The sequence below is a fragment of the Prionailurus bengalensis genome, chromosome B1 (genome assembly GCF_016509475.1).
Source record: "Prionailurus bengalensis isolate Pbe53 chromosome B1, Fcat_Pben_1.1_paternal_pri, whole genome shotgun sequence".
Taxonomy (NCBI): Eukaryota; Metazoa; Chordata; class Mammalia; order Carnivora; family Felidae; genus Prionailurus; species Prionailurus bengalensis.
Window position 1 is genome coordinate 185,104,316 of NC_057344.1, and position 14,282 is coordinate 185,118,597.

General features: G+C 36.9%; 1 protein-coding gene across 11 annotated transcripts in view; it reads right to left on the minus strand.

Moving 5' to 3' along the window:
• The window catches only part of RBPJ (recombination signal binding protein for immunoglobulin kappa J region), a 218,639-nt gene that overhangs the window by 13,806 nt on the left and 190,551 nt on the right, over positions 1 to 14,282 (minus strand). For all 11 annotated transcript variants that reach the window (XM_043572831.1, XM_043572834.1, XM_043572830.1 and 8 more), the window contains 3 exons: positions 12,572 to 12,667; positions 5,321 to 5,486; positions 23 to 197 (listed from right to left, as the gene is read on the minus strand). In XM_043572831.1, coding sequence (XP_043428766.1) covers positions 23 to 197; positions 5,321 to 5,486; positions 12,572 to 12,667 — 437 coding nt within the window. The remainder of the gene's footprint in view (positions 1 to 22; positions 198 to 5,320; positions 5,487 to 12,571; positions 12,668 to 14,282) is intronic.

Consider the following 14,282-nt stretch of genomic DNA (forward strand, 5'->3'; position numbering starts at 1 on the left):
AAGAAAACTCAAGGATACGTACAGTCAGCATTCTTCAATGACTGCTTCTTTTTGGAAGGTTTGGAGATGACCTTTATCCGCTTGCTGAGGAACACACCAATATCATCGCTGTTGCCATAGAACATCTTTACAGACAACATGAAGTGCTTTCTCTTGTCTGAATCAGATATGTACAAAGTTTTGGCTGTGCAATAGTTCTGTGAAAAAAAGGGAAGTTTCAATAGCACCAAAAGTTTGCTGGTTATGTACTTACAACTCAGTACAGCCATGGCTAGGTTTTCGATGAACGAATTAGATGAATAGCTGAAAAAACCAATTGTAACAATTACTGACATTGATCCTGGAAGACAAAGGACAGTCTTATCAAGTCTATGAAATACTACATTACGATCCATTTTATCCATTTTAAAACACAGTTTTTTCTTATTTTATATAGCTCTATACCAACATAAAAGAATTATAAATGCTGTAACAGTAATTTTTTAAAAATAGAACTTAACAGGGCACCTGGTAGCTCAGTTAGTTAAATGTGTGACCCTTGATCCTGACTCAGGTCCTGATCTCAAGGTTAATGAGTTCGAGCCCTGCATCAGGCTCTGTGCTGACAGAATCCTGCTTGGGGTTCTCTCTCTCCCTCTCTCTCCCTCTCTGCCCCTCCCCTACTTCTGCTCTCTCTTTCTCTCCTTCTCAGAAATAAACAAATAAACATTAAAAAAAAAAAAAAAACAAACACAGAATTTTACAGTTCAAAAAAAGCCCATGACTGTATTTCTGCAATGAAACAAAATAAATAAAGCTATCAGAATTCAACTGAATCTGTATAAGATTTTTAGCAGTGATCCTTTTCAAAACAGTGCACAGTTTTTCTTTACATGGATGAACACTACAGAACCACCTATAAGTCTGATAAAAACAAAGTTAGAGTAACTGAAGAATTATAAAGTATTTTATGCCAGAAAAGGTTAGGAGTATACTTTAAAGAACTCTTCATAAAAAATGGTAAACTTTGCCAAATGGGATAATTCATATTATATCATCAAAAGAACTGATTGAGGGGCCCCCGTTTGGCTTAATCAATGGAGCATATGATTCTTGATCTCAGGGTTGTGAGTTCAAGTCCTACATTGGGGGTTGTGCTTACTTAAAAATAAAAAAAAAAATGCAACTGGATTGAAAGGTAATAGAGAAGATAAACATAGCAAGGTATAATGCCAGTCTACCAGAAAATAAATTCTGGTACCTGAAAAGATAGCATTCAAGAGTTACAGCACTCACAAAGTAGCAGCAACTATCTCAAATATATATGACAATTCTATTATCATTCCTATTCCCCTGATCCCTATGAATTAGGGAAGGAACTATATTATTTTTTTTAAGTGTTCATTTATTTTTGAGAGAGAGAAAGACAGAGTGTGAGCAGGGGAGGGGCAGAAAGAGAGGGAGACACAAAATCCAAAGCAGGCTTCAGGCTTTGAGCTGTCAGCACAGAGCCTGACGCAGGGCTCGAACCCACAGACCGCGAGATCATGACCCGAGCCGAAGTCGGACACTTAACCGATGGAGCCACCCAGGTGCCCCTAAATTATTGATCTCCTTTTCCAGATTGGGTAAATAATGCTCAAACACAGCTTAAGTATTTAAAATATCTAAATTATATTTTTTAGAAGATCAATTCTCTACCTTGTAATTAGGCCACACAAGTTTCCTTGACTACCTCTGTTGTGTGTTTCTTTTAAAAATCAGGAAAAATGCCACTCGTTTAGGAAACAGCTAATGTACTCTAAGTTTTTAACTTTTTAAATTTTAATCACGTGTAATTTTAGCACAACAAAAATAATGCCAGGGTTTATTTCATTTCTCATAGCAAAGTTATGTAAGACGACGTAGGTGCCACTGTGAGTATTTTACACTTCATTAGGTCTTCACGAATTCAAAAATGTGGTAAAAGCTTTGAGAAGCTTTGTTCGACAGAAGATAAAATTAAGGTAAAGCTAATAACAGTAATAAGAAAAATAAAAACAACAGTTCTTCGTACTCACACAACTCCTTCTACCCAAGGATCTCCAAGCTCAGAGATGCTATGGTGGGAGTGACAGGTGTTCCATACATCAAAGAGCACTGAAGGTCAAATTAAGCCTAAACTGATGGAACTGTTCTGCACCATAAAGTCTAGGAAAATGGGTATCGATATCCTAACGCAGACGGTTACAAGGAACAAAACGAAATGTGTATCTAAAAGACAAATACAAATTCTCATAGGCAGAAGCCTTTCACACAAAGTTTTTGTCTGGAAAAAGCAAACACATATCTCCGGGAAAAAAAGGAAAATGTATCCCTATTTTTATACAAGTGAGTAGTCTGAATCCACAAGAAAATAATCATGGCTAGGACAACTTTTTTTTTTTTTTTTTAAGTAGTCTTCACGCCCAGCACGGAGCCCAACATGGGGCTTGAACTCATGACCCTGAGATCAAGCTGAGGTGAGGTGGAGTCAGACGTTTAAGCAACTGAGCCACCCAGATGCCCCTGGGATAACTTTATTAGAATTATTATTTTTTAAAAAACTAAGACCACTGACTACAAACTCAAATTCCATTTAAAAAAAAAGGGGGGGGGTGCCTAGGTGGCTCAGTCGGTTGAGCATCCAACTTCATACTCGGGTCATGATCTTGCGGTTCATGGGTTCAAGCCCTGTATCGGGTTCTATGCTGACAGCTCAGAGCCTGGAGCCTGCTTCAGATTCTGTGTCTCCCTCTCTCTCTGTTCCTTCCCCACTCGCGTTCTGTCTCTGTCTCTTAAAAATGAATAAATGTAAAAAAAAAAAAAAAAAAAAAAACAAAAAAAGGAAAAAGTTACCACTCAGAAAAAGTACTATTGCTTTAAGAAAATAGAAAATAAATAAAATTTAAAGTTACATTCGGCATACCAAAACGCTAGATTAGCTAACAAAATTCTAGAATAGAAAATGGCATATAATAAACCTTTCTATCAATAATGAACAATTTAACTTAAGAACTTGAAGATCTTCAGGCCATAGTAAAAAATGTGCCCCCAAATGAGAAAGCAATACCAAATACAACACTGCAAAAGTACTGTAGAAATGTCCACATCATAGAATCTGAATTATAGAAATGAAAAAGTGCTAGCAAGTGAGGTGTAGGGGATGTAACTTTTAAGTGTAAGAAAAACACAAGTGGGCTAAGTAGGGAATCAATTCATGTTGTATAGCTTACCTAGTTCCAACTATGTAAGATGTAAAATTGAGGAAAAATGAGTATTTAACAAATAAAAACATCATTAAGTGAAATCTCAGATCCAAAACATTATCAACATAGAGTCAAATGTCATGACCATATGAAGTGCCACATAAATTAGAACTTTATTGTAATGAATATTAAGTATAAGTACCCAATAGTGCAAAATAAATAGCCTTTCTTTTCCGATAATGACTAAATTGTACCATTCAATGAGGAGGCTACTAAAAGAAAACAGTGTTACCTTAAGTGAATGGAGGTTAAGAGAGACAGGTGGGAGCAAAGGGTCCCTTTTCTGAGGTTCAGCATGTCACTACTCAGGACATCTTTGCCTTCCTAGGCTCAAATATATTACACACGCCTTTAGGCTCCAAGCACATATGATGTTCCTGTTCCACCTGGAATGCCTTCTGCTGACTCCCGACAAGTCTTCCTTTATATAAAGTAAGTAAGACTTCTCTGATAGCATTTTTCATGAAAACTAATATTAATAGCTTTGGCTTACAGACATTATATGTTTTAAATATAACCCATTAGATGTTTTAAATACTAGTTAATGCTCAAGCTTTCAGGTATTCTTTTCTTCTTCTGTGAATCTTTAGGGCTTAGGGAAAGAATATAATGGTATAAGTTGAAGAAAGGTATACTAAGCCACGATGCTGATACAGGCAAGTGAGGATGCTGTCTGTTTGGTATTACTTCCCTTAAAACGCTGGAAGCTGGAATTGGTTAAAGTAGGCAAAGAAATTCACTTAACAATTATATACCCTGGTAGCTACAATCCCTGGCTTCTCACTACCTATTTAAGTACTCATTTCATACTACCAAGTATCTAAATGTACACCTTGGAGACCTATAACTCTGAGACTTTCTACGTAACAGGAAAATAGAGGAGACACAGCTAAGGCCCATCAGATCACCCTATCACTTAAATACATCCTTTACTCCAGTTGTAGGGTCATAATTTAGAAATATTTCTTGCTGCTGTATTTTCTTTTAAGATGAAACCACTTTTATTATAATAAGTTTTATTGCAAACTTAATTAAAAATACATAGTTGATAAGTCTTACCAATAAACATTTTAAGGATACAAATGTCATTCATAAAAATATCTGAAGAAGGTTGATATTAAGGCTTCTTAGTGCTCATGCTCCGTATTAGCTATAAAATGGCTAAAACTGAATCGAAATGTACAAATCTCCTAGCTCATCACCTTCAATGTCACTCTGCAGCCCCCATCTGTACTGCCAGCTACAACACAGCAAACACGAAGATATTCAGTGAAGATTTACTGAATGAGGAAACAGCTTTTCATATGCCATTTTAAAGGATATTCATGTGGTTGTTGAGAATTAACCATTTTCCAGATTTTAATATCAAGGGAAAATAAAATAATAGTTAAATGCTAAGTCATTAAGAACTATTTTTGAATACTAAAGGTATAAAGCGAAATGACTGCTTCATAATTTCATAAAACACAATTAGCAAAACTAATACTTAAATTTCATTCCCTAGCAAATTAATCACAGAAAATCCCTAAAAGTTTGAGTGAAGATAATTGTGGCTGTTTTTGTCTATAGCATAGTTTTGCTTCACAGAGAAGCTACGTAAAACATTTAAGATCTTTATAGCCCAGGTAAATCCTTCTAAGAATTTATCTGTGTCACTTTGTTTCTAGTGTAAGACTAAGATTAAGACTAAGATTAAGAGACAACGTAAAACATTACTGAGCTATACGCGTTCACTGTTACTTGAGTATCATGCCCCCCTGTCAGACACATGAGGGATTAGCCTCTTAAGTTTATTACTGGCTTCCAATGGCAATCTGATTCAGACTGTTAAAACTGCTAACAAGCCACCTTTAGATGTCAACAGCTTGTGACTAGACTGCAACTATTTAAGAAGTTTCTCCCTGAGGGATGGACCGGGGAGGGTGTGTTCAGAAAACTGCTACCAAAAGCCATAAAAGAAAAAAAAAATCATCACCACAAAAATAAATAAGGAAACTGCATGCTAATAGGGTACCAGGGTGCCCTTTTAGGAGAACCAACAGAGTTTAATTTACCTTTCCTTCCAAGTTCAGCTGCTGCATTTCTTGGTCACTATTTCCTATTCCAATAAATGCACATGGTTGAGACTCTTGTTCAGAACAACCATCACGTTCCATTTGTTCTTTTTTTTTCTTCCATCCACTGCCCATAAGATACACACAAGGAGGAGGGCAAAAAAACCTAAACAATGGTAGAAACACACACACACACACACACAAATACAAAACCAAACAATGCAATTAGATTCAAGAAAGCATTACCTTTCTTTGAACATATGAATATAAAATTATACTGAACTATACTAAGTCATCTCCTAGTGAACTATTTTGGTGAAGCCTTTTGTCATGCCAATTAATCATGTCCATAGCACAGAAATCAAGGCTTCCACAAAGACTACATTTGTTTGGGGAAGATTCATCTATATTGGAATTATGCATTCAATAAGATTAGATACTTTTTATTTTTATTAGTTTTTTAATGTTCATTTATTTTTGAAAGAGAGAGAGCAAGAGAGAGCGAGAGAGAGCGAGAGAGAGAGAGAGAGAGAGAGAGAGAGAAAGAGTGTGAGTGGGGGAGGGGCAGAGACAGAGAGGGAGACACAGAATCTGAAGCAGGCTGCAGGCTCTGAGCTGTCAGCACCGAGCCTGACATAGGGCTCGAACTCATGAACCGTGAGATCATGACCTGAGCCAAAGTTGGACCTTCAACCAACTGAGCCATCCAAGCACTCCAAGATTAGATAGATACTTTTTAGAGGATGGAGTCTCCCTTTAAATTTTCACACAGCTCAGAGTTCTGAACTATTGGAGTTCAGTAAATCCAGTGATGTCTAACAGGTTACAAAAAATAATATGCCATCGCAGAATCTGCAGTTATTAAGATCTACTCAAAATGATATATTAATTAATGACATTATTGCTATGGCTATTACACTGAATTTATTTGGTAATTAACCTGGAAAATAGAATTAGAGCAATATCCAAAGGAGAAACTTTCAAAATATTAACCAAAGTAGAAGAATTAAAAGCAAATGGGTAAGTGGATTTCTGTGTTTTATGTATATGACACCCCGGACAAGTGGATGTCTGAAAGAACAATCCACTGCACCCTTTCAACTCACAGATCACCAACAGATTTGTCTTGCTAGTTGCCAAAAACCTGCCCTCAAAAATTCTTCCCACCTAGAATAACTTCCTTATACAGTTGACCTTTGAACAATGTGGGGGTGAAGGGTGCCAAATCCCTGTGCAGTCAAAAATCCATGTCTAAATTTGACTCTCCCAAACTTAACTAATAGCCTATTGTTGACCAGGAAGCCTTATCATTAACATAAACAGTCAACACATATTTTGTATGTTATATGTATTACATACTATATTCTTACAAGAAAGTAAGCTAAGGAAAATCTTACTAAGAAAATCATAAGAAAAAATACATTTATAATACTATACTGTATTAACTGAAAAAAAATCTGAACGTAAGTAGACTCATGCAGATCAAACCCGTGTACTGCAAGAGTCAACTGCTATCTTCTCCTTGACAATTAAAAAATATCAGTTTCAAAGCCTAGTTCAAGCCCCACATTTTATAATTCAGACCATCAATCCAGTCCTTATATACAGGGTAATTTCCTTTTGCTCAATAGTGACACCATGTCTCATCAAGGGACCTGAAAACTCAAATATCTACCACAAATAGTAGCTAAGTAAACTCAAAGAGTCACCAGGTAAGTAATTTAGTGGGTGAACCAGGTGCACAGTAAATAAGGAAGAATATCCTTTAATTATTCAAAGAAGTAGGTTCCCTCTTCTTTCTTGAAACACACAGCCCTCATGGTAATTCTTGCTTTTTACACAGTTATGAGTAAAGGAGCATTCTTCTTAACTCTTGTAAGCCCACTGTAAGAGAAAGAAGGGCTTAAATGCAATGACAATCAGCCACTGGTTTGTGACTCCGATGATATGGCACAACAGAGAATAGCGAGCCTGTGGCTACACACCCACTCGATCACTTTGCTGAACTACGGCCATGTGGGCCTAGTGTTGGTTACATCCTCCAATTGTTCCACAAACGTTTGAAGCCAAACTTTATATGGGATTTCTAACTTTCAAAGTTAGCAAATATTTATGCTTTTAACACCCTGGAGGCCAACAATAGCAGACTTAAAAAAAAAAATGTGCCCACATACCTATTTGTGCATATGTATGTGACACAGTGACAACACCAGGCTGGATTTGGCCTCAGCTCTCCCTAAAGGTAGTTAGTATCTACTTCTTGTTTGCTTCCCCCCCAGCCCCCAGCATCCAACTACAATATTTACTGAATTGAATCAAACTTGTATAACACCTACTTTTTGCTCAATTCTAACTAAAAACTACTTTAATTTATAAGAAGTGAGCTAGGTGTATTTAATATTCATCAATTCATTAAATTATCATACCCCTAGTCTGAACCCCTAGTGTAGTGTCGCAGGCATTAGGAATATAGTAGTTTAAAAAAAAAAAAAAAGGCAAATATTCCTGTCCTGATGGAATTCACGAACTCTAATAGGAGAGACAGCTAATTTAAAAAAAAAAGAAACAAAACAACAAAACAAAAAACCACTTTACTCATAAAGTTTAGAAAACATTTTACTCATAAATGCGTAAAATGGCTTATGTAAGACCAGGGTGGCCAGAGAAAGCTTCCTTTAAAAGGTGATGTTGAGTCACAACCTAAAGCCATGGGTGGCTGAGGGAAAAGCAAGTAGGAAGGACCAAAATGGTCTGTGTCAAAACAAACACAGACCACTCCAGTGTGGCTGGAGTTGAGAACAGATGAAGCCTAGATAATAGGGAAGTGGACCAAGCAGGACCTAGGGGTCAAGCTGAGTAAGGAGGGAAGCCCTGGAGGCTTTTCAGATTTATTTAAACCAGTGAAAAGGAAGCAGAGCAGCTTTCATGCCTGCATACTCTCACTGTGACCATGGACACAGAGGTCACAGCCGAGGTAGTGGGCTCAGCTCCAGGTCACTCCAAGTTTGGAGGGATGCCTGGATTAGCCGGGCTAGTTCTGGAGTTGGCTCAATTCAAGTCTACCCCCAGGATCTTTCTGGCCTCTAATGCTGGGAGCCACCCAATGCTTACCGTGGCACAGACTCAAATACCTAGCTGGCATACTACTGGGAGGTTGAGAAGGCATCAATTTTGGACACTTGTCTCCCATGAGCGTTTTTTATTGAACACTGGTATTAAGATTCCTTAATAAGCTGGTATACTGGCTATAAAATTCAAAGAGCCATGCTTTAGTGGAGTATACCAGATGCGGGAGTCAAATTTCAACAAGTTTTCATAAAAGACACTTTTATTTCACATCTGAAAAACTATAAAGAAGACTAAAACTGTACAAGATTGGGTAGTGCTCGTTTTCTCAAGAGTACTGGGATAAAATGGCATGAAACAAGGTATAAAATTAGGTTGGCAAGCAATTCTTTATCACTTAAAACACGGACCAAGACTCTATACTGAAAGTGCTTTCCAAATCATGTAATAAGAAAAATGAAGACGAATCTTCACAAATGCCTCAGAACTAGCCTTGTTTTTTAGTCAACTCTACAACACTTCAAAGAAGTTGTGATGCAAGAAAACAGCAAATCCCATACAATCTAACCATTGAGACTATTTCTATACAATGTGCTGATTAAATCATATCTTAAATATCCCAATACTGGCACTCCCTAAGAAATAGTTAATGAATCAGGTTTGCATTTCCACAGACTTCAGTAGCAGCATAATCAAATAGAAGATAAGCATATATATGAAAAAGAGCAGATTAAAAAAAAGGAAATTAAAGCGAGTGAGGATTTAAAAAAGGCTACCTAATTAGCAGAAGAAAAATTAAAATACACCTTATAATGCCATGTGCAATCAGTGATTTTTAAATTTGGACAGTTGGCCAATATGTACCAAATACTCAGTGAAAAGTCTGACCAACAAGTGGCCAGCTCACAGTTTAACAGCTGCCGTAAAAGAATATGCAATGAAACAATGTGCCTTTATTTTCTAATATTTCCCATGGCTATATCTAGCAACTATGACAAACAATGCTTTTTTTCTGCCACTTGGTGGCAATATACACACATTTACAATTTTACTCATTTCCTAGTTCAAACAATTAGTCTTTATTTTCAGAGGATGATTCAACAACTTTTTCCTCAAACCCTGAGATGAGGTCTGGAAAATACCTTACAGATTCAAAGAAGACTTTTTATTCAGCCCAATATATAAAATAGGTTAGGTTAGACCAACTCCAAACGCGTCATTTACATTATCTGACTACCTTTGCAGAATCATGATCCTTTGAGGATTATCCAATCCAAAAGCACCAAATAGAAACTTTTTGCACACCTCAGTTACCTCTATTAACACACATTCTCAGTATGACTTCAGAAGCATCATCTAATTGTCTAAATGGCTTTACTGTTGTCTCAACAACATCATTATCACCTTCAGTACTGTTTAATGACTTCCCTTGACACGAAGTTGAAGGAATACTAACACGTCAAAAGTAATTTCCCTATCTTTAACGAAAATTTTCCTCTAAACAAAACAATCCTTTTAAAAGCTTATTTTTCAACCTGGAATAATCTTCTTTAATGAAAAAGTAAAACTAATCATTAACATCAGTGGGATACCAGATATCCAAAAAAAAAAAAAAAATGTCATTAGGTACAAAGTTCTAATACCAAGAACAACTCAAAATTTTAGGATAAATTTTCCTGACCAAATATTTCTAGCATCATTTGCTATAGTTATTTAAGTGCCAAGAAGACTGTGGTCATGTCCCCAGGTGACCTCACGCCTTAGGCCTTGGCAGCTTCTCAGAAAGGCCTGAATCTGTATCAACAAGAAAGAAGACAGATCTTTTACCCTTTCCACGCTACTCTCCACCAATGCAGAAGGGGCCAGACTGGCTTGCCAGTCGTCCAGGAGGCTGCACTACACGAGCAGTCCCTTACTACTAATAATCCTTTTTAAAAATCAGGTAATTTTAATAGGTTTCCACCTTTGTTGTAAAGCTAGTACTAATACATGTCTACTCTGAAAATGTAATAATACAAATATGTAAAAAATACAGGAAAGAAAAATACAGGACTCAGGCTTTTTCGTCATTTTTTCTTCTTCATTCTTTGGAGGCTAGAAGCTTAGATTCTTGAGGCTTTCCTTTACCTGGTGTTTTAGCCTGGCCAGGCCATACCCAAACAGAGAAGAGCTGAAGATGAAGGCAACCACACACAGGGTAACCTTTAAATCACCAACCTGAGAAGCCACTATCATTTTGTATTCACTTATTTTTGATAGTGACTAACAAACAGGAACCTTATTTGGACTCCTTTCTGCTTTCCCCTCATGGCCGCAGTTATCTGGTCTTAAAAGACACAGTGACTTTAAAGATCGTTTTGCAAAGTACATGGCACCTAATTCCCTAACCAAAATAAAGAATAAATGAATTAATGAATGAATCCAGTTGTACCAAAATGCACCTTCAAAAATCCAGAGAGAGAACAGCATCGCTGCAATAAACACGTCTATTCCTACTTCCATCAGATCCAGCCCAGCTTCGCTAATGGTGAAGGGGCAATCCTAGGCAAAGTTCACAGTTGACGTTCTATAGGCATCTTTACCTCCTCCATCTATCTTAAGCCCTACTGTGCATGCGAGCAACACTCAAACACAAACTGGAAAGCTATGAACATTAGGGTGATGAGAGGATACGAAATTTGGGAGTTATAGTTCCAGGGTTCCAATCCTGGCTCCATCAATTCCTAAACTAAGATGAACCTGGGCGTATCTAAAGTCTCTGATCTTTAGTTTTCTCACTCATAGAATGGGGAGTATAGCGTACTGATTAACAAGATTATCCTGAGGATTAAAATTTTAAAATATCTGTAAGGCAGTTATACTCTTGTCCATAATTGGAGCTGAATAAAGGGAAAGTGTTTCCTCTTCAGATTCACGATGAGGTGCAAGCCTGGCCTTCTTTCGACTTACAAGCGTGGAGGGTGTTAACTTGCTCTGTTTTGCTTAGGAAAACAAAAACAAAAACAAAAACAAAAAAACAGACGATGCTCTGCACATACACTCAATTTCACTTGTATAAAGAATATCCAGTATCAACTTCATTAAAAAAAGAGGGTTCCACGATACTGACTTGGTTTCTATGTCCCAAACTGAAGATACCAACTTCTTCCCATATTTAATTCTAAATCAGATGATTACATTTTATTAGTCAATTAAGATAAAATAATCGGAAATGTAGTAAATCTGAATAACGATAAAAAAAGAACACTTTGGCAGTATGAGTCCTAAATATTACTTGCATTTGTTCATCCTATTTGAGGATAAAGTTATCAGTTAAATAGCTTCACCTTCGTCTTGGCTCAGATTTAGAGGACCTTAGTAATTCCCTTCTCTGATGCATATGCTAAGGTTTCCTTTACCTCACACACTCTAAAATATCAGTCATCCCCTTCAACCTAACGTCCAAACCTAAGTTTTCATTCCTTCTCTCACACCAATTTGGTGCCTTTCTTGCCAATCCAAAAAAATCCCAAAGACAAGAAAACTCCAGCAACCAGATGAAAAGCAACAATAAGTCCGTAATTATACACCCAAGATGCCGAAATTTATAATATACTGCAACAGATGCTAAATATGAAGATCATTTTTGTTATAATTTAATTCTGCTAACCTGATCACTAGGTTATTTCTGTAGTGCCCACATGCTGAGTACAAACTTGCCAACTCAATTTTACTAGTTTTTCTTAATCTAAATAGACACAGGGTCAAGGTGGAGAGCATTGGGAGCTCTTTTCCTTATAATCACTCCATGGTTCAGTTCAGGGTTTGGTTAGCCTTCCTCTTTTCAAAATAGTTCTCTGGGGGTCACATGTTTATAAAACTGCATTTTCCACCAAAAGGAAAGCTATTTTTTGAACAAGCTAATGCACCACAGAAATACTTAGGGAACATCATGTAGCCCCCCCACCTGAAATTATGGATTCTTTTATTTTATGACATCAGGGATTTAGCCAGATGATCTTTATTAAATATGCCACAGTTCACTTTGTTTCTCCCCTTCGGTAGGGGCAAATCCCCTATATTTTATTTTGTACTTACAAATTAACCCAATAAAAGAAACCACCTCTAACCTGTATACTAATACATCATTTGCAAATCCATGTAATAGCTACAATTAACCACCCGCCAGAAAAACAATAACCTTACCTTTTTTCATTTCCGTATGACTTCTGTGCAACTTTTGCATGAAGAATAAGTACTGTTTGATCCCCTCGCTCCTTTAAGTAATTTCGCATAGCTTCCCTAAAGTAAAATATAAATATTACTATTACGGGGGTGAAATTTAGAATATTACTATGCTGTATGATAAAAAAAAAATTAAAAGTATTTTTATTTTCTAAAAATGAAAACAAAAAAGCAAAACCAACCCAAGAATTAAATTTAAATATTATATAATACTGTTCATCTTCAACTCTGTATTTTATTCTTTAAAAGAAGAAACTGTTGCCTTGGAATTTATGCTGTAACTCAAATCACAATTACAACTTCTATACAATGAATCTAGTTAGAATCATTATACACACTCCTGATTTACCTTTTAATTGTTTGTAAAATTAATGGTATGCAACACTTTTGTACTTAACAATCTAATTACCCACCACCACCAGCGCCACTCCCCCAGCTATTAGAATCAGTATCTTCCAATGAATACAAAGCCATAACTTTTTCACATTAGGTCATTATTACATGTTCTTAAAAAAACAGCCTTACATAAAGACTACGCAAGCTGTGAGCTCATGACCTGAGCCCAAGTCGGATGCTTGACTGACTGAGCCACCCAGGCGCCCCCAGAACTTGCAGCACTTTAGAAAGTAAGTGGCTTGGGGCAAACATTTAACCTCACCCAGTCAGATAATAATGCAGACCTAACACAGAGCAGTTGTGGGTATTAAATGAGATAATCCAGATGGCAGCATTTGTGGTTACTGACTGAAAACCTGTTGGATGCAAGGCAGGGCAGCTAACACTGGGATCCAATAGCTTGAGAATTAATCCCTATCACTGAAGGGACTTCACCAGGGACTTCACTGAAGTCGAGTGAAGACAAGACTTTGGAAAACAAATTGTAATAAAATACACGACTCAGAGGTATGAACAAAAGTACCACTAAAGGAATGTTAATGTAAAGTTAGGGGTGATAAAGAACTATAAACTCTGGAACAACGTGGGGGTTGGGTGCCAGCACCCTGCACAGTCACAAATCTGCATACAATTTTTGACTCCCCCCCCCCCACCAATAGCCGACTGTTGACCAGAAGCCTGATAACCATAATTGATTAACATATATTCTGTATGTCATATGTATTATACACTGTATTCTTCTAATACAGTAAGTTAAAGGAAATGTTAAGAAAAATCATATAAGGAAAATCCATTTACAGTACTATACTGCATTTATCAAAAAAATCTGCATATAAGTGGATCCATGCAGTTCAAATCCATGTTGTTGTTCAAGGGTTAACTGTACATGCTAGGAAAAATTTCTTAGAAGAGTTAAATTCCAAAGGAAGAGGGGTAGACACAGGAAGTGGAAGGAGGAAAGAACAGGGCATTCCAGAGTCTGGAGAAGTATGCACAAAGACAAAAAAGATCCGGCACATCTGGGTACACTGAGATTCAGGCTGAGGAATCAGGCAGACACAATAACAAAACAGCAGCTAATATTTCTTGATTACTACGTGCCAGGCCCTGAACCAATCTCGTTATATGCACTGTTTCATTTAATCCTCACAATTCAAAAAGGTAAAAGTATTGTTCCTACCACTTTGAATGTCTTGCCCAATGTGTTGCAGTTAATGGCAGCCAGGAACTGAAACAATTCTTTGAGTCTGAAGTGAGCCACTGAAGGGAATAAAGC